The 26,795-nt window shown below is 36.1% G+C and overlaps 1 protein-coding gene across 2 annotated transcripts in view; it reads left to right on the plus strand.

The window, feature by feature from the left end:
• CEMIP2 (cell migration inducing hyaluronidase 2) overlaps positions 1 to 26,795 on the plus strand; it is a 102,336-nt gene that overhangs the window by 53,741 nt on the left and 21,800 nt on the right. For both annotated transcript variants that reach the window (XM_043976624.1, XM_043976625.1), the window contains 7 exons: positions 2,052 to 2,180; positions 4,701 to 4,786; positions 12,583 to 12,714; positions 14,039 to 14,074; positions 15,821 to 15,976; positions 19,416 to 19,593; positions 22,653 to 22,868. In XM_043976624.1, the coding sequence (XP_043832559.1) occupies positions 2,052 to 2,180; positions 4,701 to 4,786; positions 12,583 to 12,714; positions 14,039 to 14,074; positions 15,821 to 15,976; positions 19,416 to 19,593; positions 22,653 to 22,868 (933 nt within the window). The remainder of the gene's footprint in view (positions 1 to 2,051; positions 2,181 to 4,700; positions 4,787 to 12,582; positions 12,715 to 14,038; positions 14,075 to 15,820; positions 15,977 to 19,415; positions 19,594 to 22,652; positions 22,869 to 26,795) is intronic.

A 26,795-nucleotide genomic window follows, 5' to 3' on the forward strand; every position in this document is an offset into this window, starting at 1 on the left:
TAAAAGTTGGGGTGGGTGAAGGGAAAGTGTGCAGGTGGAGTTGGGGTGGGGGAGGGGAAAGTCAGGAGTGGATCAAAGAGAAGAATGAAAATATGGCTGATCTGGGTAGTTTTAAAAAATGGAAATTCTAGTGGGAACTACAAGAGTAAAGTATACTTCCAGGGTGAGGAGGTTGCAGAGTGAGTTTCTAGGATGAAGTGGCTGCTTGTGGAATGGTGGAGAAATTCAGGAAAGTCAGGAGTGGATCACAGAGAGAAAGAAAAAGCTGTGGGACCAGAGACCCATTTTGGAATGTTTTTTTCCCTTTGGTTTTAACTTACAGGTTTGGGTTGTATATGCACTAAACTCCTCTCCCTTCCCTCCAAGTATACTTTCTTTCGTTTATCATCTTTGTAGGTACTTAGTCAGTTTCTCATTCTCACCCAATTCAAACAATACTAAATCAATCAGGTGGGGCTCCTGGGCATCTGCCAAATTCCATTATTTTATCACAGTATGATACTAATAGGAGCAAATATATACATTTTTCATACTAGTTCATCAGTGAGGCACAATTATAACCTTTTTGAAAGAATTTTTTAAAATGTTTTATTCTCTTACATTCTCAGTTCACATAGAGTTTTCCCTTTCAGTATTCTGTTTGTTTCATCCAAGTAAGGTAGAAGACTGTTTTATTCTGTGAATAGTGAGCCTTTGTTTATATGTTCTATGCTAATAGACTAAGAGAGACTAAATTATTTCCACTTTTATATCTTTTTTTTTTTTTTTTAGTGAGGCAATTGGGGTTAAGTGACTTGCCCAGGGTCACACAGCTAGTAAGTGTTAAGTGTCTGAGGCTGGATTTGAACTCAGGTACTCCTGACTCCAGGGCCGGTGCTCTATCCACTGCTCCACCTAGCTGCCCCCACTTTTATATCTTGAGTGAAGAAAATTCCTAAATCTTTCCTGTGTTCCTATTAAGGGCAGTAACACAGTATTCAGACTGACATTTCCAAGGCCAAACAGGATGCTGAATCATTTGTGTGGTGTTTTCTCTTTTGGAAAAAAAAAATTGTTTCAGGACAGGAAGGGCATTAGAGCTATTTGCAAGAAGTCAATAAGATATGTATGTTGGCTGAATGGTTGTCTAATGGGCATGACTCATCTATTGATCATTTTGGAACTGAACAAAAAACCTTATTACTTAACCTCAGTGTGTTGTCTTTGTGGTGAGTCTGTTGACTTGGCCCTCTCTTAAACATGTCTGGGAGTAATTTTAATACTAGATAATAACCAAAGATTTTTTTTAAAAGCAAATGGTAGTAGAAACTTATTATTTCAGCCTCTCCACTTTTTGCCCAATCTAAAAAACAAGATGAAATAGGTATTGTCTGTTCTGTTGATTCAAGCACACTATCTGGAGGCTTTGCTTTTTGTGACTTGTTCTTAACTGAAAACATTGTACATTAATGTTTAAGGAAGTAGATTAAAGTGATTGTTATAGAAGGAGATTGGATGAAGATGTCTTTTTTCCACCAGGAAATTTTTATGTTGTTAAATATTTCCTAATTGCATGTAAATTTTTAAAAAATTAATTTAGAAAATTTTTGACTTCCAAATTCTCTCCCTGCCCTTCCCGCTTTCCCTCCTTTTTGAGAAATCAGGAAATTTGATATCAATTTTACATGTAAAACCATGTATGATCAAAACATATTTCCATATTAGTTATGTTGCAAAAGAAAACAGACCAAAAAAGGAGAAAAGTTAAAGAAAGTAAAAAATTCATTATGTATTCTGAGTTCATCATTTCTCTCTTTGGTGGTAGATAGAATTTTTCATTATGGGTCCTTTGTAATTGTCTTGGATCACTGTCTTGATCATGTCTTTCACAGTTGATCATCCTTACAATATTTTTGCTGTTGCTTTGTACAATGTTCTCCTGATTCTATTCATTTAACTTTGCATGAGTCCATATAAGTGTTCCCAGGTTTTTCTGAAACCATCCTGTGACAAGAGTATCTTTTTTTTTTTTAAATAAGTTTTTACTGATGATCTCTTCATTTTGGTTTTAGGATACTGGAATATGGTATTTATTCCACAAGGAAGCCACAGGGGAATCCAGTGAATCACATGGATTAACCAAAGCAGAACTTACACCACTGGGTATTTTTTATAACAACAGGGTTCATTCAAATTTTAAGGTCAGTTCCTACTGTTTCTTCCACCAGTGGGTAAATATTTTTTCTGAGAGAAAAGATGTGAGCACAGTTGGGGAATGGAAGTTAAAACCAATTATAAAAGAAATTAATTTTGAGCTTTTGAACTAATTAACAAGTATACGAAGGATGGTTTTATTTGTATATTGTCTATGCTTTCTTTGGGGAAAGAAGCTCACTGATACATTTAAGTAGCTTTAGAATTTTTGTACTATATATATATAAGTTCTGAGGTACATTAGAGTTTCTCAGTGTAGTAACACTAACCTGAGAGCATTTCTTTATCCAAAATGGCAGCAGGAATATCTGAACTGAGTAATTTTGTAGAAATGTGTTTTACAAGTGGCTGGCCTCACAATATGGACTTTGTCCATATCCCATGAGACATATTTAACCACACTAGATACTTTTACCTCCCAGGACATACACACATACTTTTAGATGTATTTCTAATCCTTTTAAACTAGACATAAATTTCAGGAGGAAGGAATCTTTTCCTTCCATCTATGATGTCACAGTGATTAGTACTATGCCATTATGATCAATAACATTTAACTGATTTAGTAAATGAATGAATGAAATGTTTCTTCCTTAAATGGTTTTGACTTGACCTAACTTTTAAAAAATGGTCAAATGGAACCTTTTATGACATTGAATCTTTGGTTTTGGGGAACATGGTCAAATGGTTTCCTCATAATATAAATCTGACATAAATAGCAATTTATTTGTTTTTTAATAATACTGTGGGTTTTTTTGTGTTACACAAAGTCCAAAATCCTTGCCTATATATGTGTTCCATGCTAGTTTTAAATGAATATGGTGCTATGCTATACAGATAGTCCCCTAAAAACTCAACTCTATCATACTTTAAAGAGCTTAAAAATAGTAACATTTCACTTATTTATTTATTCATTCATCTATTTATTTAATAAATAGTATTTTATTTTAAAAAGAAAGAAGGAAACAAATATATATTAATTGACTACTATGTGCCAGGCACTGTGCTAAGCACTTAACAAACATCTCATTCAGTACTCACAACAATCTTGGGAGGTAAGTGCTATTATTATTCCCATTTTACAGTTGAGGAAACTGAGGCAGACCTAAGTGTTTTTCCCAGGGTCACAAAGTTAGTACATATCTGAGGTAGAATTTGAACTCAGGTCTTCTGGATTCCAGGCCCAGTGCATTGTCCGTGGCATTGACATATAGTACTTTGTGGTTTACAAAGCATTTTCCTTGCAACAGTCCCTTGAGGAAATATAGTACTATTAACCAAGATCACATAGTTAGGAAATGTCAGAGTCAGGACCCTAACTGACATCTGTAAGCTTGGAATTCTTTCCATTACATACACTATGTTGTAGGGCAAATTATGTTCACACTAGGAACAACCAGGTATTTGTGGGATGAAGAGACATTTCAAAATAATATGTGAAAACATGTTTTCAAATTAAAATTCCCATAAATATTTAATATGGTAGTTTGTTCTCAATAGGATTTTTCATTTTTTCTTCCTGAGAGACAACATGTTCTAGGAGAGTCACTCAGTGGCCTTGGTTTCTTCTTTGCAGTGGATTAGACCAGATGGTGTCTGAGTTTCCTTTAAGCTCTAGAGCCTGGGACCAAGGGTCAGAATACTAAGATTCCAGTTTGTTTCTCTGATCTTTATTAGCTCTGTGCCTGGAAGCTAGTTTTGACTCCTCTGAGTCTCAAATAGGCTTATCATCCTCACCAAGGTGGCACAAGTATGGTCCTCACCTGACAGGGGAGTTGGAAACTGTAAAGTTTTCTTTTTATTGTTAGTATTCTAAATGCATAAACAGATAATTCGTTTTCCAATTTTGGAGAACTATTTAAAAATGAAAATTATGTGAGTGATTAATTTAGTTTCACCCTAAGAAATCTGTATATTGACCATTCCCAAAGACAACTTTACTATGAAAAAATTAAGTGCATGTACAAATAACAAATTAGCCTCTCATGGATATTTTCTACAAAATTTGCATTATAGTTCTATAAATATCAGTATTATACATACAGGACATTTGTAATTTGAGCAGATGACTTCAGGATTTTCAGTCATATATTTTATATAATTTTCTTTCCATGTGGACAGTGAACAGTGAACAGTGGCTATTTCATAGGTCAAGTACTCCAGTGGCTGAAGGAACTTTGACCCATTGTTTCTCATTGAGAAGAAATCTTTTGCTCAGTGTTTGTTTATGTTTGTCAGCATCAGATGCTGTTAGAAGTCTGAGAGATTTTCCCAGGTTTTTGTCTTGTATATGTCCCCCTGGGAAAGGTTTATACTGAAATAAGACAGAATAAGCTGCTAAATGATTAAAATAGCTTAAAAAAGAAGAGGGGCACTTTGGCAACCTATTTAGAATTTCTTTTTAGTTTTGGAATTGTTTGTAAAAGAAGACTGGCTAAAGGGGATTTATTGACTCATATATATGTGGTCATGGTTTTAATCACATGGCCCTTAATTATGTTTTCTAGGGTTTGTTTATTGACAAAGGAGTAAAAACATCCAATGCTAGTGCTTCTGATCCGAGAGAGTATCTCTGTTTGGATAACAGCGCAAGGTACGTATCTTAACTTCTAAAATTTTACTCGGTGTATACTAAGCCAATGGAAACTTTCTAAGTCAAATCACTAATAATCATTCAGTTCACCTGGTATTTGTTAAGTGCCTACCATGTGCCTGGCACTGTGCTAGGGATAAACAGATAAAGATGAAAACAGTTCCTACCTCCCAAGAACTGCTGTTTTACTGATGGTGTGGGAGTATCAGGGGGAGATAACCTGTGCACGGATAAGTAAATACAAAATTACACAATGATTTCTGGAGAGAGGGGACTCAGGCGATGATGATAGTAATAGTAATGACAATAGGTCACATTTATGGGGTGGGTTATCCTTAATTTATACTTAGAAGAAACACATTTATAGAAAATAAGGGACTTGCATAGGATCATATAGCAAAAGTGTTGGAGCGGGGATTTGAACTTGGGTCTCTCCTGATTCCATTGTGCTAAACTGACACTAGAAACAAAAGTAAAAATGAAGTATTCAACAAGTCTGGAATAGTCCTTTTTGTGAGTGTTAAGGAACCATATTTTACTGTTTTGGTATCTATGCGGTAATACAAGCTTCATCTGCTAATACCATAGAACTAACTGGTGCCTTTCCTTTTTCTTGTGCTCTTTCCTCATCCTTTTTGGTGCCATTTTCAGTCAATCAGTAAACATTTATTAAGTACCTACTATGTTCCAGGAACTATGACCTCAAAGGAACTCACAGTCTAATTGGGGAGGCAACATGCAAACAAATATATTCAAAGCAAGCTATATATAGGATAAATAGGAAATAATTAAAAGAGGGAATTCTCCATCCTGGAGAAGATGGAATTTTAGTTGGGATTTAAAGGAAGGCCAGGGAGGTCAGTAGTAGGAGTGAAGGAGGGAGAACATTCCAGGCATGGAGGACAGCCAGAGAAAAGGCCCAGAAATACTTCCCCTTCAGATCCTTCTCCTTGCTTCCCCAATAAATTTAGTTTGTGACTCACCTTTCTCCTTTCTACCCCAAGGCCTGCCACAATCCTCAGGGACTTTGGTGAGCTAACAACCTGATTACGTAGTTCCTCAGCTCCCCCAGATCCAGTAATCTCCTTTGCTACTCTATTTCTCCCACTCTTGCAATTTCACTGCCTTCAGGAGCTAGAATTTTGAAATTCCATTTTAATTTTATAACCTTTTATCTTTATCCTTCTCCTACTCTCATTCACAATAAATACATCTTCCTTCCTTAGAACCACTAGTCATTTGATGCCATCTCTATTCTATTCAATTTCCCATTTTTGTCTTTACTTGCCTTGATAGTGAACCTTGATCCTATGCCTCCAACTTGCCTCTGTGGTGTTTGACTAGCTATTACTCTACAGTCCCTTGCCCAGCTGACCTAACATTTTCAATTTGCTAATCCTCATCCTCACACCCCTCTGCTGTAATTTTAACTTTTCTTATGCTCCAGGGCCTCAGAGAATTGGTAGGGGAAAAAAAGTTATGAAATAAACTGATTTTAGGGACTGAATTCATCATTCACAATCTCAGCTGGGCCCTTGGTTGATGTAGTTTGACATACTTTATATTTTACTTTTATTAATTCCTTGTCTCTTCTCTCACAGTGATAAATCCAACCCTTCCCTCCTCCTCTTACTTACCACCTATCATACCCCTATACTTTCAACAGATTTAGCTTCTTAATTAAAAAGCTTGAGGCCATCTGCTGAGCTCCCTCATTCATTCATCCTACAGTGTTCTACTCCTCACAGCTTCTTAGAAATTATCACCAAAAAATTCTTTCTTTCTTCCTTCTGGCCACAGAAGAAAAGGTATTTATTCCTTAGTAAAATAAACTTCTTTACCTGCACCTTTTATTGCATTCCTCACCTTCTTTCATCATGCCTTTTTTCAGCAGTTATTCCCCCCCCCATCTCTTTCTTTCATTCATCTTTAATCTCTTCCTTTCTATTGGCTTCTTTTCATCTATTTATAATTATGTCTATGTCTTCCCTAGTCCTAAAAAAGTCATCTTAAAAAAAGATGCTTCATTGTCTTTCTTCTATTTCTTTTCTTGTTTTATTACCCTCTACCTATCCTTTCCCCCCTTTCTGATCACCTTACCATTACAGAATAAAAAGACAAAATCCTTGTAACAAATCTATGTAGTAAAAAAAAAAAAAACAAATCTATGTAGTAAAATAAAACAATTTCCCATACTGATTGATAATGTATTTCCTATTCTGCATTATTAGTATATCACCTTTCTGTTAGTTGGAGAGTAGCATGCTTCATCATTAGTCCTTTAGAATCTTAGTTGGCCATTGCATCAATCTGATTTAAGTAAAGTTGTTTTTCTTCACAGTGTTATTGTTGACTTGTTGTTTTTCTTCACAGTGTTATTGTTGACTTGTTCTCCTGGTTCTGCTCACTTCCTTAACCAATCTTTAAGTATAGTGAAGGGCCTTTTTGTAGCACTTTAGTTTATATCTCTATAATGTACTTATGCATTGCAGTTACCTGGCCATGTGTGAGGACTCTTTATTAGATTGTAAGTTCCAGGATAATATGTCCTACATCTTAGTTAAGATTTTTTCCCTTTCCTAGTACCTAGCAGAGTATAAATATGACAGAAGTTTCTTGAATGGAATCATGTTCTTTGTCAGAAATTTGAGGTTTCTGCACAGTTTCAGAAAGTCATTTCTTCCTGCTAATTGAAGAGAGAAGAGTGTAGTTAAGCAATAGTGACTAGTGGAATGTATTATCATTAATGTGTTTCCAGAGGAGGCCTACAAAAGCACTGACTTATCCTTGAATGCAGCCACTTGGAGAAGGTGAGGCAATGCATTCATGACTAGAATTATAGCTTATTTTTATTTAGTATTAAAATAAAGAACTGTTTCTTTATTTCAAGGGGAGTCTGGGTTGGTCAAATCAAGTTAATAAGCATTTTTAAAGTGCTTTGTGTATGCTTAGCACTGTTTTAAGTTTTGGAAATACAAAGAAAAGCAAAAACAGTTCCTACCCTGAAGGAGATTATATTCTGATAGGGAAAATATGTAAAACATTTATGAGTATGTGAAAATATATGAAAGGAACTTTGATCAGGAAAGTTTTGTAGTAGGTAAGATTTGAGCTGTCCAGAAGATTGTTGGTATAGGTAGCAGGAATATATTATGGAAATTTTCTTGTCTACAAATATAAGAATTCATTATAATGCCGGTGGCTATATATAACACTCATTTTGCAGGGTTTTTGGGAGAGAGAGAAGAGAAAGAAGAGAAGGAGAGATCATTATTGTAAATGGAACAGAGATTTAAATAGCTTTAAGGTTTTTTAAATGTTTTACATAAACTTGTGATCCTCACAGCCCTGTGAAGTACACTCTGTAGGTATCATCCCCATTTCATAGCTGAGGTATAGAGTGATTTGATTATTTTCTCAAAGTGAAATAGCCAGTAAGTGTCTGAGGCAGTGTTTAAAACCAGACCTTCCTCATTGCAAGTCTTATTCCCTATCCACTTTCATGTTATTCCAGTACTAACATGACATTTTCATTTATCCTGTGAATCTTGTCATTTTCTAGCACTATCCAAGTTAATGTGAAGTGATGAGTTCCACAATGTGGTGGTCATCTGAGCTCCTGTTTTTTCTTTAGCATTCTTGACTACAGGTCATAAGCAGAATCAGTGTTGTTTTCCTTTTCAGCCAGAGTGGTAAGCCACTATGTATATATTGTGGTTGGTACGTGGTACAACAATTCAGACATAAGCACATAATTTGAGCTAAGATAAACATAGTTCCAAAGACGGAAACAAAAATTTTGAAAATAATGGCAGGAAAACAAAGGACAAAATTGGTCAACTCAGAAAATTGTTCAGAAAGGAAATTGCATATTCCGTAAAAAGTCCTAGGTCTTGATTAATTTTATTCCATCTCTGATGTACCATAGATTAATTACTAAGGTGACTTGTTTAATAGCCAAGATTGAGAGATATTATAGATTCAGTTGATAGGTCTTACAAAATATAAGGCTAGGCCTGGTCTTTAGCAGCTAATTGAAGGAAGAAATATTCCTGTAGATCACAAAGTCTGACTTCTGTGTGAAGTGAGGTTAATTAGTGAGGCATGAGGATTCAGAGAAAGCTGTGGAAAATATGACTTGGAAAAATTAAATCACCAGGATTCTACAAAAGTCAGATCTATTCTGAAATACTTTAAAGTGATATTCAGACAGTATTTGAAAAGTTAAGAGTAGTATGTAAAAGAAATAAATAAGAAATTTGAGACCACACGGTTGACCAAAGGAAAGAGAATAATAGCTGACTAAGGTTAAAAATCTACCTTGGTGGGGGCGGCTAGGTGGCGTAGTGGATAAAGCACCGGCCCTGGATTCAGGAGTACCTGAGTTCAAATCCAGCCTCAGACACTTTACACTTACTAGCTGTGTGACCCTGGGCAAGTCACTTAACCCCCATTGCCCTACAAAACAAAACAAACAAAAAAATCTACCTTGGGAACATAACATCTTTATTCTACTCATTTGATTATTTATTGGAGATCTTGTGTTCACTACATTGCTAAAGAAGGTGCTAAATATGGTGTCAACATATGTTTGTCATATATGTTGTAGCCAAAGGTATTGAGAAACTATTAAATCCATACATAGAATTGACAAAAGGGAAGATATAGCAAAGATCTTAGAGAAATTATCATCAGATTCAAACTTTGCATTCACTAGAATAAGAAATGCTCTATTTAGGTTAGTGTTTGTGATGTTATGGCTAATCATGAAATCACTTTGATCCTACTAACCCTTGTACATGCTTATATGCATGTACCAACAATTCATAGGAAAGGAAATGGAAATTCCATTTGAAAGTAATTATTGAGACTGCCATTCTGTAGAAGAAAAGTGACAGCACACTTGGACAACTGTCTTAGGTATTTAATTGTACATGCAAAAAAATGTTCGTGATGTTCACACATGCATTCAGGTAATTGAGATATGGGAACCCATGATTAAATTGCCAACTCATAAATAAAACACTAGGTTGATGATTTCCATTAGATATACAGGGTACTAAAAAACTGCATTAAGATTTTTTGGGACACCCTGTATTCACTCACCAGTTAATCAGATGAATTTTATGCCTACAAGATATCAACCTCCAGAATTTGAGAGAAAGGAGAAAAATTGGAAATTTGGGCTAAGTTTAAAAGATACTGAGAGATACCAAGATACTAAAGATACCAAGAGAGCCAAAAAAGAGAAAAGCTGTTATTAAAAGGAAAATAAATCAAGAGAGCATCTATTCTGAAGCACAAACAGAAGATTGTGGATTCAATGAGCCATCATGCCATAGGCAGCAACAGATTGCCTAGTTAGCTCTAGAAATGACTCAAGAGGCATTGATGTTGCAATGTGTGGTATTGAGGACAGTTTTTTTTTTTCATCTTATTTTGGCTCTCATTGAGAACACTATGCAGTTTCCTTTATAAGAATACTCCATCTGCCTGGTATTATGTAAGGACTGGTAAACTACTCAGCTGTGATCATATCCCATGGAGTCAGATGTATTGTCCCTTAAGCCCCAGGCTGCTGGGGTAGGGTTCTTGGAGAAAGTTGGAAGCGAGGAAAGGCAAGTAGGTCTGCATTAAAACTCACATATAACACTGAATCTAAGTAGAGATTTATTGTATATATGTCTTGTGCCAGGATAAGGGTTGAATAGAATGCATATGTGAGAATGGCCTCTGTTGCCCACATTTCCATTTGAGGAATGTTTATGACTGTATCTTTTTTAAAATAATAAACATTTTTATTTATAGTTTTGGATTCCAATTTTTATCCCTCTTTCCCACCCTCCCCTCCCCTCTCCTTGAGGTGGCAAACAATCATATATAGGTTATACATGTATGATTATGTAAAACATTACCATATTGGTCATTTTGTATAAGAAGACTCAAATAAAAGAAAAAAATGAAAGAAAGTGAAAAATAGCATGCTTCAACCTGTGTTCAATCAATATCAGTTCTTTCTTTGGAAGTGGATAGTATGCTTCATTATTAGTCCTTTAGGACTGTCTTGGATCATTTATGACTGTATCTTTGCCAATTGACAAGGCACATCTCAACATCTGGAATATCTTTTTTCTTTGGAGCAGTGGGGTCTTTGTAAAAAATAAGTTTGATTGATACCTTAAAAATATATCAGTCATTTCTAGATATAGGTCTTTAACGACCCTGGAACAGAACCTCCCCCTTACCCCTTTGTGACTTTGTCCACACACATTCACTAAGCACTTACTTTTTGCCTTGGTACCATTCTAAGTAATGGAAATACAAAGTAAGGCCTGGTACATATGATAGCAGCTGGGAGGCGGGGGGACCAGAGAAGGTCTCCTGTGGAAGGTGGGATTTGAACTGAGTTTTGAAAGAAGCCAGCAAAACTAAGAGGTAGAGGTGAGGGGGCAGAGCCTGCTAGGCATGGGGAGTATAACAAAGAAAAATGATTAGGCAAAAACAACCATATCTGACAAGGTATTCGACATAAGTTTTATTATTGGCTCTCTAGGACCAGTATCAGTGATGTTATTGAGACTTCATCTTTCTGGAGCTGCTAGGGGACACAGTGGACAGAACACTGGACTTGGAGCAAGGAAGACCTGAGTTTAAATCAGGCTTCAGACACTTATTAGCTCTGTGGTCTTGAACAATCATTTAACCTCTGTTTGCCTCAGTTTCCTTAACTGTAAAATGGAGATAATAGCAGTAGCCACCTCCCAGGCTTGTTCTGAGGATCAAATGAGATAATATTTGTAAAGTGCTTAACACAGTGCCTGACACATAGTAGGAACTATATAAATGATTATTCATTTCCTTTTAGTTTATAATCATTATGAAGATTGTTATTCTGGTTCTGCTTATTCTTACTGCGCATCAATTCTTTTTTTTTTTTTTTAGTGAGGCAGTTGGGGTTAAGTGACTTGCCCAGGGTCACACAGCTAGTAAGTGTTAAGTGTCTTAGGCCGGATTTGAACTCAGGTACTCCTGACTCCAGGGCCGGTGCTCTATCCACTGCACCACCTAGCTGCCCCCGCATCAATTCTTATATATCTTCCCATGTTTCTCTGGATTTCTCAGTTCTTATTGTATAAAAACATTCCAAAGATACCATTGTTTGTTTAACTGTTTTCCAATCTATGAACAGTTATTTACTTGCTAGGGGTTTTTTTTTTCTTTAATAAAAAAACACAAAAATACTGCTATAAAGATTTTGGTATTTATTGAAATTTTCTTTTTGACTTTAACTCCTTGAGAGTAATAAGCCCAATTGAGGGATCTATATTGATTTGCATAGAAAACATCCATGTTATGTATGACAAGAAAAGGAAGGAGGCTAGTCGTATAGAAAGAATGAGGATTAGCAGATGGACCACCTGAATAGGCATTACACTGGTATCTCATTTGAGAGGAAGGCTTCTAGAGGATTGGATAAATGTATCATGGAAGATTATAGAAGGACATGGATAAGAAGCCTAGCCTGAAAGTACATAGACGTTTGTGGACATCACTGTTAGAAAAAAGGCTGACACTGATACAATCATAATATCGATGGGAAAAATAATCTTGTGTTTCTTTGAATTTTTGAAATATTAACATAATATGGACATAGAAACCAACATTAATTTTAAATCAAATAAAAAGCTTTTTTAAAAAAGCTCATTGTTATATAGATACAAATAAGTATTCTATCTATTCCATTTCTATAGTATTTTTGTTTTACAGTATTTATACTTTCTTCCCCTTATCTCAAGATTTCGACCTCATCAAGATGCAGACCCAGAAAAACCTCGTGTTGCTGCACTCATTGAAAGACTCATCACTTTTAAAAATAATGATCATGGAGCATGGGTCCGAGGAGGAGATATTATCATTCAGAATTCAGCGTATGTGACCTAACCAAAATAGTTTAATTGACAGTTGAAAACTTTTTTTTTTTGTCATCATGGTGTTAAATGTGGCAGAAGATGGTATTATATGCTGTAATTATTTTGCACTTCTTAACATAAGGGAAGAATCACATGGAGCTGCTGCCTCACCAAATATAACAAGAGATGTCTCATTTTACTTCTTTCTTGGTTTTAGTCTTTATCTTTTACGTTCTGAAATAGTGTATTTCAATCTCTGCTCTCTTTTATAGTTGCAGCTGCCAAGTTTTGTGGTGATCCTGACTGTGGCTCCTTTCTTTGTTTGCAGTATTTTGTCTTTGACCAAAATTTCTGTGATTTAGTTAAAGAAGTCCTTAGGGGAAAATTTATATCCCGCAGCAGTTTCAGGGCCTTCCCCCTTTCTTGGCCCCCGGGCTGTGGTGATGATTTCCTTACCATTAGGGTCTTTTATTTACTTGGTCTCTTTCAAATGATTTCTTTCTTTCTTTTTTTCTTTTTGAGGGGCAGTAAGGGTTAAGTGACTTGCCCAGAGTCACACAGCTAGTAAGTGTCAAGTATCTGAGGTCAGATTTGAACTCAGGTCCTCCTGAATCCAGGGGTGGTGCTTTCTCCACTGAGCCACCTAGCTGCCCCTGATTTCTTTTTCTTATTCCATTATCTTACTTCTTTCCCTGAAAAGAAACCAGTCTGGTAGAATGATGATTCTGTTGCATAGAAATTAGGAATTGAACTCCGTGTAAATAAAAAGGGTCATGTCCTAAAAACCAGATAAAAATGAGGGAAAACAGGTTTTCTTAGAGGCTGCCAAAGGTATTTTTCCTCCTTAAACTATTTCATTGCCATTCAAAACAAAACTTATCCAACACTGTCTTAATAGTTTTGTTGACTTACTTTTTTTTAACATGGCTTGTAGCCCTAATATATATTTTTTACTTCCAATATGTGAATAATTTGAAGAGATGGGTGCTCTATTTTGAACATAGGTTTAATGCTCAAGGATTGTTGAATTCTATTACTGTATATGACATTATTGCCATCTGTAGTTTTTGGCAGTTCAAATTCCTTTTTTCCTGCCATCCAAGAAAATGGATGGGTGAACTAACCAAAGCAATGATTTAAAGATTAATGATGAAAGGGTTTTGATGATAATGAGCTGATATTGGTAATGTAAAATTATTTGATTGAAGTTGTCTGTTTGAACTCTGTTCATGCTTTGGGGAGAATAAATATTATTGGTCCTGTTGAGATTTCCCACCATTCAAATAATGAGGAAGTTACTATTTTTTACTATTGAATTTTTCTCATTTCATTTCTCTTTCAGATTTGCAGATAATGGAATAGGATTAACCTTTGCCAGGTTAGTAGTTGCTCATAGCATTTTTCATTGATTTTTTTTTCTCTCTTTCCTATCTTCCTTGCCCTACCCTGCTACATTTAAGTTTGCCACTATAATTCCACTTGATTTTGATTTTGTAAACAAAGATAAAACAATACAAGAAAGCTAGGGAAGGTCCTTTCTGGAAATAATGTTTATGCAGCTCAACAATTTGAGCTCCATATTTATTAATATTTATTTATTAAGCATTGTGTTATGGACACTGGGGAGTACAAAAATTAAGAGAACACTGTTTCTGTTTACAGGAAGCTTACACAACCTTATAGTCAAGTAGAAGATAACATGCCCATGAATAAATGTAATACCAAAACCTAATATCAGTACTTCATAGGGGAGGTACAGAGTCTTATGAAAGTTTAAAATTTCTTTAAACCTGATAACATCAGGAAGCAAAAATTTATTTAGATTGAATAAGGACTTTTTGGATAGCTAGATGGCACGGTGAATAGAGTTCTGGGTCTGGAATCAGGAAGACTGATCTCCCTGAGTTCAAATCTTTCTTCAGACACTTCACTGGGCAAACCACTTAACCCTGTTTCCCTCAGTTTCTTCATCTGTAAAATGAGCTGGAGAAGTAAATGACAAGCTACTCCAGTGTTTTTTTTTTCCTGTACTCCAGTGTTTTTGCCAAGAAAACCCAAATAGGGTCACAAAGAGTCAGACACAACTGAAACATCTTAACAACAAGACCAAGGAGTTCTTACTATCAATTAAACTTTAATGTTATTAGATTCTTGTTTGTTTGTTTGTTTTTGCAGGGCAATGAGAGTTAAGTAACTTGCCCAGGGTCACACAGCTAATAAATGGCAAGTGTCTGAGGCTGGATTTGAACTCAGGTCCTCCTGAATCCAAGGCTGGTGCTTTATCCACTGTGCCCCCTAATGTTATTAGATTCTTATAGGTAAATTGAGGTATCATCATTTCTTATTCAGTAGAAAACTCTCAATTTAAATTTGAGATTAAAAATGTGAATAAGGATCTCTGAGAGATAAAAAAAGAGGAAGGATATGAAAACTTGTAGGAGATTATTATTTGTTTTGTCCAGAAGTTACCTTCCTTTAGCAGTGACTTTATAAGCAAGAGGTAGCTAGGACTGGATTTGGACCTAAGTTGATCCTATCTCAGACACTTTCAGTCTTTGTGACAAGTCACTTAACTTCTTTCAGACTCAGTAACCTCATTTGTAACATGGAGAATAATAATTGTACTTAACTCACAGGATTGTTGTGGGGGTAAAATGAGATAATATTTATAAAACTCTTTGCAAACTTTAAAGTGAAATATAAATGCTAACTATTAATATTTTGGCGGGGAGAGGTTTTATCCCTAGTTCTTAGCATAGGGCCTGACACATAGTAGATTCTTAATAAATGCTTGTTGTCTTAATAATCACATTCAATGAAAGCCAGTACTTCTCCCCTCTTTTCTTTTATTAAATGTGGCTTATTTTGTCTTAGGACTATCAGGTTGTTGCCTAAAAAACCTTTCTGTTGTAAGTTTAATTTGTAAGATTTTCACTTTCATAACTTAAAGGTATATTCTGATTTTCTTTTAAAAGACAAGCAGATTCCTGATTTGAATTATAATACAAATTATAATTCAAAAGAACTTTAAGGGTTTCTTTTATGACACAAATTTTATCCTGCCCTTTCTGTTTGGATAATTTTAGATAATAAACTATGATTAATAGTTGTTCTCATTTTACAGTGATGGAAGCTTCCCTAACGATGAAGGTTCTAGCCAAGAAGTATCAGAATCTCTGTTTGTTGGGGAAAGCCAGAACTATGGCTTTCCAGGTGGTCAGAACAAGTACGCAGGCATTGGAGGGATAGCCAGGAGACTTCGGACTTTGCCTAGGAACAGGTAAGACTGCTTCCCAGACTTGGGCATTTAAGTGGCTGGAATACTTGGTCAAATCAGGAAAATCCTGGATTGTAATATTGCATCCTATACTCCCTACATGGGTGACCATGGGTAAGTCCCTTAACCTTACTTCCTTACCTGTAAAATGAGGATAATGATATCTGGAGTGCCTGCTTTATAGAGCTGTTTTTAAAAGTGTAAATATTTTTGTTATGCACTTGATAAACATTGGCTTAGTGGCTCAGTGGATAGAATGTTGGACTTCTAATCAAGAAGACCTCAGATACTTAATGGCTGTGTGACCCTGGCCAAGTCACTGAGTATGTCTCAACCTTAATTTCCTTATCTGTAAAATGGGATTAACAAGGGCACTTACCTTCCAGGTCTGTTGTGAGGATCAAATGAGATAGTATTTATAGAGTTTTGCAAACCTTAAAATGCTATATAAATGCTAGTTACTATAACTGAATAAAAATGAACAATTTACCTAAACAAAGAAGAAAAGAAATATATATATGCTATGGCAAAAGTTCTTAGATAAAAAATTCTGTAGATCTTAGGTTTTTTAAAAGGTATATGTTAAATTTAACTCAATAATTGGGCATTGTTCTTGTGTCCCTTCTGAATTTCCTTCTCTCTATTTTTTGTTTCCTTTTTTCCTTTTCCCTTTTATTTTTATCATCATCATTTCATTCTCCATTCCTCACTATAATTCCTTTTCTCACTTCCAAAATAAATAAATAAACACCCTCTTTACAGGGCTATTGTGAGGATCTAATATAAAGTAATTTGTAAATCTTTAAAGAATAACATAAATATTAGTTATTATTAGTATTAGTATTTTATTAGTTATACTAATAGATCTTAAATCTTTTTGTCGTGTTTGGGTTTCTGAATCAGTTCATACAGACCAAAAATCATACAGAACTGAGTTTTTTGAACTAAGAAAGAAGATTTCTATGTGAATCCTAAAATTGTTCATTTCCTATCGTGGATTTTTTTCCCTCCATCTCTCTACTTACTTGTTGCTAAGGGAAAAAAAACAAACCAGGGTACTAAAGTTGGCAACTATTGAGAGCTTCATAGATTTCACAAAATATCTAAAAGTTAAAAAAAATTTCTTTGAATTTTCTCTATCCTTCTGTGAGATTCCTTCTAACTTCATTTTTTGTTTGTGTGTGTGTTTTGAGCTGCAAAATATTTTGGAGCTGGTGTTGGGTCAGTTTTTCTTACATTATTCTTCTGCAGGGTTTCAGAAATGGGCAAGGCAGAATTTAATTCTAGAAAAGGGAGTTTCTTGAAGAAGAGAACAAATTAATGCAGAAACTGGGCTTGAAAACTACTACACAGTGACATAACAACTGGGTCTGAGATGATAAATTTATGATGATGGATTATATTTTGGTTCTCCCTCCACCTGCCTGGTAATCACATAATCATCATGGTACAGCTTAGCACTTAGGGCATTTCTTCAATAACTAATCCACTGCTCAGTCATGGAGGCAGGGTAGAGTTATTCTTATATACAGGGAAAAATCAGAGTGAATAAGTTAACTTTCCCAAGGACTAATGGTAAAATTCCCTGTTTTAATGATCACTTAAGTATGTTGTCTCTATAGACTGACTCAGAAAAGATGTGGTGTGACAAAAGACATTTTGTGACCTTTCTGTCATTTTATACCTTAGTGTCCTCCAAGTATTTTACAATTTTATGACAGTGGCTTCCCCGATGTACCTTGCACAAGGCATTCTATTTCCTAGTCTTGGGCATTTTTCCTGTATGCCCCTCATGCCTAAAACTCTCACCTTCCTGGCTACCTTACCTTTCTTCAAGTCTCATCTAAAGGCCTATCTTCTCTAAAAAGCCTTTCCTTATTCTTAGTGCCTTCCCTCAGAGGTTTTCTCCAGTTTATCTTTTCTTTATCTTGTTTGTGCATAGTTGTTTGCATGTTGTTTCCCCTTTAGACTGTGAACTCCTTGAAAACAGGAACCATTTTTTAAAACTTTTTTTTTTAATCCCTGGCACCATAGCACAGAGCCTAACAGGGTTTAATAAATGTTTATTGACTTGATTTAATTTATTTACCTTGTCTTCCTGGATGGTTAAGCCACCTGACTCCATTGAATTATTGGTTACCTTGGGCCCCTCTCCCTCAGGAACTGTCATCAAGAAATATATTAGGTGTGCATGTGTGCCAGTCACTGTTCAGACAATACATTGATCACAGCTTGAATGCCATGAGGAGAAGGACTTTTTTGATGCATAGCTTGTAGTGTTAACTACAAAGGGTATTTTCTTCCAGCAAGAAAAGGAGTCTTTGCTGCTCGTTGTTGTCCTAATAGAGATTGGTCAGTTGCTATAGAAATTCTAGGGAAAAGAGTTAAGAATAATAGAATAATTTGAGTGTCCCTAATTCAGTTAGGTATTTGTCAAGTGCTTATTAGTATACAAGACCCTAGCAATACACAGACAAATGAAATAAAAAGTTTTTGCTCTCAAGGAGTTTAAATTATGTTATTAACACTTTTTTCCTGGCTAAAATAGAAGTGCTGCAAGTTGGTCTTTTATGGAACCTTCAAATGACAAGCCAAGAAGTACAGAAGGACCATGCTTCTCAGTATGGGTATTTCTCTAGATTTAGCAATTCTTCTAAGCTTGAATATTTATGCTTGTGCTGACACTTGAATCATAGAATCATTTAGAGGTGGAAGGGACCATAGAGACTTTTACCTTTTAACTACTTAATTTTGCACATTAGGGGCCCAGGGCACTAAGAGATGATGGGACTTGTTAATGGTCACACTAGAGTGGGACCAATTCTAGATGCCAGTCCTCTCAATTCTCATTCTAATGTTTTTTTTTTTCATACAGCAGTCCCTTTATTCCTGACCTTTTCATTGTCTCATGAGCAACTCAGAGAGGTCCTCTGCTTCTGTAGATTTAAGAATACAAACCCTGTGAGGGACACTTTCACTTTTATCTTTGTATGTCTGTCAGTGCTATGCACACAGTAGGTATTTAGTAGATGTTGACTGATGGATTTCTCCCCCATTCTGAGTATTTTTATGTCTATATTTATTAGCTAGCCAATCAATCAGTAAACATTTATTAAGCACCTTCTGTGTGTCAGACACTGTGCTAAGTGCGGAAGATACAAATAGAGGCAGAAGATAGTCTCTGCCCTTAAGGAGCTTACAATCTAATGGTGGAAGATATAGTTAATACGTAGCAAAATGTAGCTAGTAAAAGTGCTTATTCCCCCCCAAAAAAATGTTGTTGTTTTTTTCCTGAATTTGACCTGGGGAGGCGAGTTTACTTGATTGTTTTCTTGAATTAGTCTTTCCTCCATCTCTTCCAAATTAAACACATTGGAAGAAATTATATAATGTTTAATAAGTGTACCCATTTTCACCTGTGATTTAATTTGTGTTTCAACAGGACATTTCCAATTAGAGGTTTTCAAATTTATGATGGACCTATTCATCTTACCAGAAGCACATTCAAGAACTATATGCCAACAGCAGATAGATATAGCAGTGCCATTGGGTTCCTAATGAAGAATGTCTGGCAGCTAACACCCAAGAATAACATCTCCCTGGTGAAGTTTGGTGCTCATGTAAGTATATCCTAGTCTCTCTGTAGTGACAGTGGAGGAAGAAAAAAAGAGAGGGGAAGAAACCAAATTTAGTTTGTGGTCAGTGGAACTGTTAAAAAAAATGTAGAATAAATTGGATTTTATGAGCTTTTGCCCATATGAAGTCCAGATGAGAGTAGAAGAAATAATCTCTGACTACTTCTTGACATTCAGTTGATATTCGAGGAGGGGAAAGTAGCTTAAAACGTGGTGGTTTGGGTATTTTGACATGATATAGAGACAGCTAGGTGGCACAGTGGATACAGTGCTGAGCCTGGAGTCAGGAAGACTCAATTTCTGGAGTTCAAATCTGGCCTCAGACATTTATTAGCTGGGTAAGTTACTTAACCCTATTTGCCTCAGTTTCCTCATCTGGAGAAGAAAATGGCAAACCACTCTATTACCTTTGTCAAGAAAACTCCAAATGGAGTTATGAAAAGTCAGATACAATTGAAAGGACTGAACAACAATGAGGACCCTTTGAACAAAACAGATGGTGGAGGCATCCATTCCAAAGCAGAATCGCTGGCTCTCCTTGAAAAGAAACGCTTGCATATTTTATTTTTTCTGGGGGCCAGCATTACTAAAGAGAGGATAGGTAGGAAGGAGAAGAGGAATGCAGGTATTCCTAGGAAAGTTGTGGGTTTTTAAAATTAGCTTCCCATTTTGGGCAGCTAGGTGGTACAGTGGATAGAGTGCTGGGCTTTAAGTCAGAAAGAATCATCTCCCTGAATTCAAATTCAGCCTCAGATACTTAGTAGCTATATGACCCAGGGCAAATCACTTAACCCTTTTTGACCCATTTTGATCCTAGAGGCAGTAAGGAGCCACTGGAGGTAATTGAGTAGGGGAGTCACACCATCAGACCTATACATTAAGAAAATAACTGGTAGCTGTATAGATAATGTATTCGGGTAGAAAGCCATGAGGCAGAGAGACAAATTACAAAACTATGGCAATAGCTGAGGTGAGAGATGGTGCTGAGAGCTGAGCTAGGATGGTGGCTGTATAGGTGGAAAAAAAGGGGACAGATGGAAGAATTTTTATGACCCATCATAAGATTAACACTATGTTATACAGTTGTAAAAGAGACACAATACTGATTGGAGTAGTTTCATAAGAAATGTTTTATTGCTCTATCCAGCCTTGTATTTTATCTGACAGTGACACCAAGTGCCTGTTTGGAGCAGAGTATGTCAGTAATCCTCCATTGCCTCGGAAGATTAGAGGGAGGCTAAAATATACCCAGTTTTCCTTAGTTTAGCACTTGCAGGCACAAGGTTAAGTACCCCAAACTCAGGACTGGAAACATAGGCATTTACAAACAACACTAGTTAGATATGAGCCCCAACTCACAGTATGAGCTGTTTTAAAAAATACATTACATGTAAAGTATAAATATCTTTTATGGGTGTGTCTATGTGACTTGGATGACAGTATTAATTTATAGGAAATGAGAAAATGTTGATGGCATAATTCCCTAAGTCTGAGCAAAATCTTCATAACATCAGCTGCAGTCTACTCTGAAGTGTGTGTTCTGTGCCAAATCAAGGCTATATAATGTGTCCCTCCTTTCTGGAGAGAAGAGGGGGTCTTTGGGTGTGGAAGTAACATATGTTGTCAGTTCATATTGATGTATTGATTTAGCTGAATTTAAAAAAAATTGGCAGAAGAGAAAGCTCATGGCAGGGGTAGAAAAATAGAGATATATTCAGATATTAATGTGATACAAAATTAGGCATCAATAAAGCTTTTAAAAGGAGGACAGCAAAAACCAACCTTACTTGAAGCTTAATCTTAGCTGTGTCAAAGAATGAATTGGGGAAAACGATGTGAAAGAAAGTGCCAACTAAACTACTGTTTCTACTTGCTTTAAAGGCAAAAACTTCCTAGAAATTGAATGAAAACTGGAAGCAGAATTTAGGATCCTTTTTAATTTTATTAGGATGCCATTTAATTTTATTTTTTCCCCTGAATAAAATGGTTGTGATGTTTAGTACTGAAGAAAATTATTCATGTCATATAGTTAGAAGTGTAAGAGCTAGAATTTGAATCCATGCCTGCTGACTCCTAAGTTTGATGTTTTTTGTTTTCTGAATATATCAGCTTTATCTACTGCTCTTTCTAGGTTAGCTATCAATATTTTAGTCAAACTGAAATGGGGATTAACCCCTTGACTTAGTGGCAGTTTAGGGGTTAAAAGACAGTGATGTAATTTACAAACTCTGAAATTCCTCTAATTAGGCATTCTAGTTTTTAAAGTTGTTGTTTGTCTTTCATTTTCTTTCTTTTTTTTTTTTTTTGCGGGGCAATGTGGGTTAAGTGACTTGCCCAGGGTCACACAGCTAGTAAGTATCAAGTATCTGAGGCCAGATTTGAATTCAGGTCCTCCTGAATCCAGGGCTACCTAGCTGCCCCTTGTCTTTCATTTTCAAAGAAGACCAAAGACATCACTTGAACATGAATTGAATTGAAGTGAAGCAGAGTTGCACAAAGTTAAAAGTCAAGATGACTGCCTTGGATTTAGTGGATGATGTTGGTGTCTTTGATATCTGATCAAATTCTCAGCACTGCCCAGCACCTCCTTCAGCTGCCTTCATGGCCATTGGAATAAATTGTTCTCATTCACCCATTTCAGGGGTCTTCACATGCTTGGGGTAGACATCTCCCTAACTCACTGATGGGTATGAGGCCTGTTGGTTACCCACAACATGGTTTAGTCCATCTGCCAAGATGGTTTACTGGGGTATGTATGCTAAGGATGCTATAGCTTTTTGAAGCCACAGGTGAAAGTTGAGTACCAGGTAGACAGCAAAAGAGGGTGAGCAGCCTTGAAAAGGGGTCAGCAAGCTCTCACACTAGAGGTGCTAGTCTTCCCTGACACCTCATATACCCCAGCTTAAGGTATCTCTGTTCTGAAGTTTGCAAAGGCTTGTGCTACTAATTCAGGCATTAAAACAATTGTATCCAGTATGCAGTTGGAGGACCTGATTACTGTTGCAAAAACTTTGGTTTTTTCTTTTCTTTTTTTTTAAAATCAGGTTTCTTTAAATGTCTTTTTTGGTAAACCTGGTCCCTGGTTTGAAGATTGTGACTTGGATGGTGATAAGAATTCCATATTCCATGATGTTGATGGCTCTGTAACAAGATACAAGGACACTTATGTGGGTAGAATGGACAACTACTTGATCAGACATCCTGACTGTGTTAATATGATCAAGTGGAACGGAATTATTTGCAGTGGGACCTATGCCCAGGTGGGTACAGCTCAGAAAGGTTCACGAGGTGACCTATAGTTCTTCACTTGCTTTTTATATTCATTGCTTCCATGAAATGACTGTTTTGAAGATTTTAATGTTGGAAAAACTTCCTGGAGAATATATAGAATATTGCTTTTCCTTCTTTTGTATCTTCAAATCCATTGAAGGACATGTTCTTTCTGCTTTTTAAACTTTATTTTATTGAAAGTTATGAACTGTTAATAGAAGGATTGGAATTTAAGAATACCTTAAAAAAGAAGCTGCATCAGTTGATGCACTGATTTTTTTTAATCTATAAGGCAGAGAAAAAGATAGTAGGATATACTTTTTTATTTCAAGGTAAAATTATAGTACCTGTAATATTTATATTTAAAGTACATTTGCACAAATAGAATAAATTATTTGTTGTTGTTATTTGGTCCTTTCAATAGTGTCTGACTTTTAGTGACCCCTTTTGAGATTTTCTTGGCAAAGATATTAGAGTGGTTTGCCATTTCCTTTTTCAGCAGGAGAAATTTTGGGAAATTATAAATAAATTTTTGAATCATTTGAGCTGTTTGGTGCTTCTAGTGTTAGAAATTGAAAAGAAACTTTAAGATGGTCTAGTTTCAATCCCTTCATTTTATTTTTTATTAAAATTCTTTTTGCATATTTTATTTTATTTTTTATAAAAAACATTTTATAAATATAAATATAAATAAATAATATAAATAAAAATAAATATAAAAAACTTAAAATAATAAGTTTTTATTTCCAAATTCTATCTGTCCTTCCCTCCCTGAGATGGAAAGCAATCAGATATGTTATACATGTGCACAATCCCTTCATTTTAGATTTAGTAAACTGAGTCCTAAAGGGGACAATGATTTGCCCAAAGTAATGCAGTGAATGAGGGGAAAAACTGATGCCAGAATCCTCACCTCCTGATCTTCAGTCCAGTGAGTTGATTTCTATTGTACCATGTGCGAAATGAAAAATGAGAAATAGTGGAATACCATTATTGTTTAGTGCCAATGTGGATAGCTCTACTTAATTAGGGAAGCCTTCTTAGCAAAGGAAGTTTTTGAGATTTTGAGATTTTGGTACTTAGGTATTTTGAAAATTACCAGGCTTAGCAGGTGACAAGAAAGAAAGTATAGAGCTAGAAATAATAAAGTTTGCAAAGCACTTTTCTTATGATAGCTCCCTGAGGCAGACTTCAAACCCAGATCTCCTGGCTCCGAGTCTAGTAGTCTTTCCACAGCAGAGAAGAGATGTGAGACAAATGAGTCAAAGATGACCAGTTGGTTAAGAGAGGCAGAAGCTGAGGAAAGATGAAACAAGTGAAATCTGTTTAAAAACAACAACATATAAACCCATTGTTTCTATAAATTAGGTTTAATAAAGCAATTATTGGGGAGAATGATTTGGGACAGGATATCAAATAGCAGAAACATGATTTTAACTGTGTCATCATGGACCATTTAAAGTCTGTGGAGGTGAATGAAGCAAATTCAATAGTTTAGGCACCAGATGGTTTGTGTTTTCAAATGGAAAAGAGGTTAAGAACCATATTTTACAGAATGAAATGGTAGAATTTGTTAATGAGCTGGATGAAAGGCAAAAAGATGTTAAAGTGGTTATCTAGTTAGAAAGATGTTCATAGGGGCAGCTAGGTGGCGCAGTGGATAGAACACCGGCCCTGGAGTCAGGGGTACCTGAGTTCAAATCTGGCCTCAGACACTTAACACTTACTAGCTGTGTGACCCTGGGTAAGTCACTTAACCCCAATTGCTTCACTAAAAAAAAAAAAAAAGAAAGATGTTCATAAGATCACAGGATTTAGAGCTGGGAGGGATCTTAGAGATCATTTAGGCCAATCCTATCATTTTATGGATGAAGAAAACTGAGACCCAGGCAAGACAAGTCAAGAAACATTTATTAAGCATTTACTATGTGCTGGGCACCATGCTAAGTACTGGGATTGTTATTTTTTTTTAAAGCATAAAGAAAGACAGTCCCTTCCCTCAAGGAACCTACAGTGAAGAAAGACAAAACACAAAGGGGAAACAAAAGCTAGGGTGGGGATGGGGACCATGAAGGAGAAGGTACCCTTTGGGGGTATGGTGTTAAAGTCAGAAAAGTTGGGAGAACCAGGAGGGGAATAAAAGGTTGGCCAACCTTGATCCCTCCCCAGAATGGAAGCCCCAAGAGGAACTCAACAGTGAGAGAAGTAGGCCAGCCTGTTCCAGGGGAATGCTTCAGGGGCAGATGGGTATTCCAAGGTAAGCTGGTTTCAGGCACTGAGGGAAGTTCTAGGGTGAGACAGCAGCTGAGGCATGATGTTGAAATTGGAAAAGTCCGAAGCCAAGTCTGAAGAGAAATGACTGTTGGCTGAGGTAGGCCCCTTCCCATAAAGGCCCCTGAGAATTTACTTGCCCAGTGTCACATAGGAAATAAAGGGCAGATCTGGGATTCAAAAGCCAGTACTTTGACCCCACTGTCATTACTTGAGATGAATGTTCTGATGGAACTTGGAATGTGAGGCTTAGAAGCCCCAGAGCAAAGCTTGCAGACTAAACCGAGCAGGGGTGTGATGAGGAGATTTTATAGCCTACCGAGGTTCAGAGATCAGGGGATTGTTCTCAGCTCTGGCAGGCTGGAAAATCAGGCTTCCTTTGTCCATTATGATGGTACTTCTGTGACATGGATTGCCCACTTCTAGACGTCTCCTTAGTTCTATTATGTGTATGTATATGTGTATATGTCGTGGAAGAAAAATTCTTTCTGGCATAATTGCTTCTCATGGTTCAGATTTGCATGTGTATAGTACCACAGGACATCATGATCAACATCATAATGATAAACAACTAGCAGAGCATTGTCTTCTGCCTAATTAATGCTTCTTGACTTGTTTTGCCTGGGTCTGTTTTCTTCATCCATAAAATTATGGGATTGGCCTAAATGATGTCTAAGATCACTCCCAGCTCTAAATCATGATATCATGTTGACGTTTCTTTTTTTTTTTTTCCCCCACATGTGTATGCAGGCAGTGGGGGTTAAGTGACTTGCCCAGGGTCACACAGCTAGTAGGTATCAAGTGTCTGAGAGTGGATTTGAACTCAGGTCCTCCTGAATCCAGGGCTGGTGCTTTATCCACTGTGCCACCTAACTGCCCCATTTTTTTTTTTGATGTTTAATTTTTTTTTATGATATCATTTTATCTGAATTAAAATCTTGCCTCAAATGCTTATTAGCTGTGTGACCTTGGGTCAGTCCCTTAACCTTTCTGCCTCAGTTTCCTTATCTGTAAAATGGGGATAATAACAGCACCTACCTCCCAGGGTTGCTGTAAAGATCAAATGAGATAATAATTGTGAAAGCACTTACATAGTACTTGGCACACTTACTATAGTGTGATATAAATGTTAGTTGTTATTGTTACTACAACTATTATTATCCTAAGCTCTATTATTTTTATGATACTCAAGTGTCAAGTGTTTTATAAACCATAAAGCACTGTGTAAATGCTAGTGATTGTTACTGTTGTTGTTATTTAGCATTTCTGTACTTGGAACCCTGTATGTAGGAAAAATAAAGCCCTGGAAGGGAACAAAAACCTTGATTTTGATGGGTTCTTGTTTTCTTCATTGTGGTATTTCTTACTTGGACAAAATTGAAAGCTTAACCACTGACTGTGACTGGAGGAGTCGAGGAAGTGTGGGTAGACATAGCCAGTGTAATAAAGTGGAAAAGTCTGTAGTTCTTAAGAATATTTTCTCAAAAAAAAAAAAAAGAATATTTTCTAGACTCTCATTTTAAAAGATTGTATGAGAGCAACTAAGTTGATTCATTAATAGGTGATCTAGTTTCAAGGGTTAAAAAAATCCAACTGTTTTTGGGGCTCCTGGCATTTGACATCTATAATCAAATGTTTTGTTTTCA

Source organism: Dromiciops gliroides, chromosome 1 (assembly GCF_019393635.1).
Source record: "Dromiciops gliroides isolate mDroGli1 chromosome 1, mDroGli1.pri, whole genome shotgun sequence".
NCBI classification, from domain to species: domain Eukaryota; kingdom Metazoa; phylum Chordata; class Mammalia; order Microbiotheria; family Microbiotheriidae; genus Dromiciops; species Dromiciops gliroides.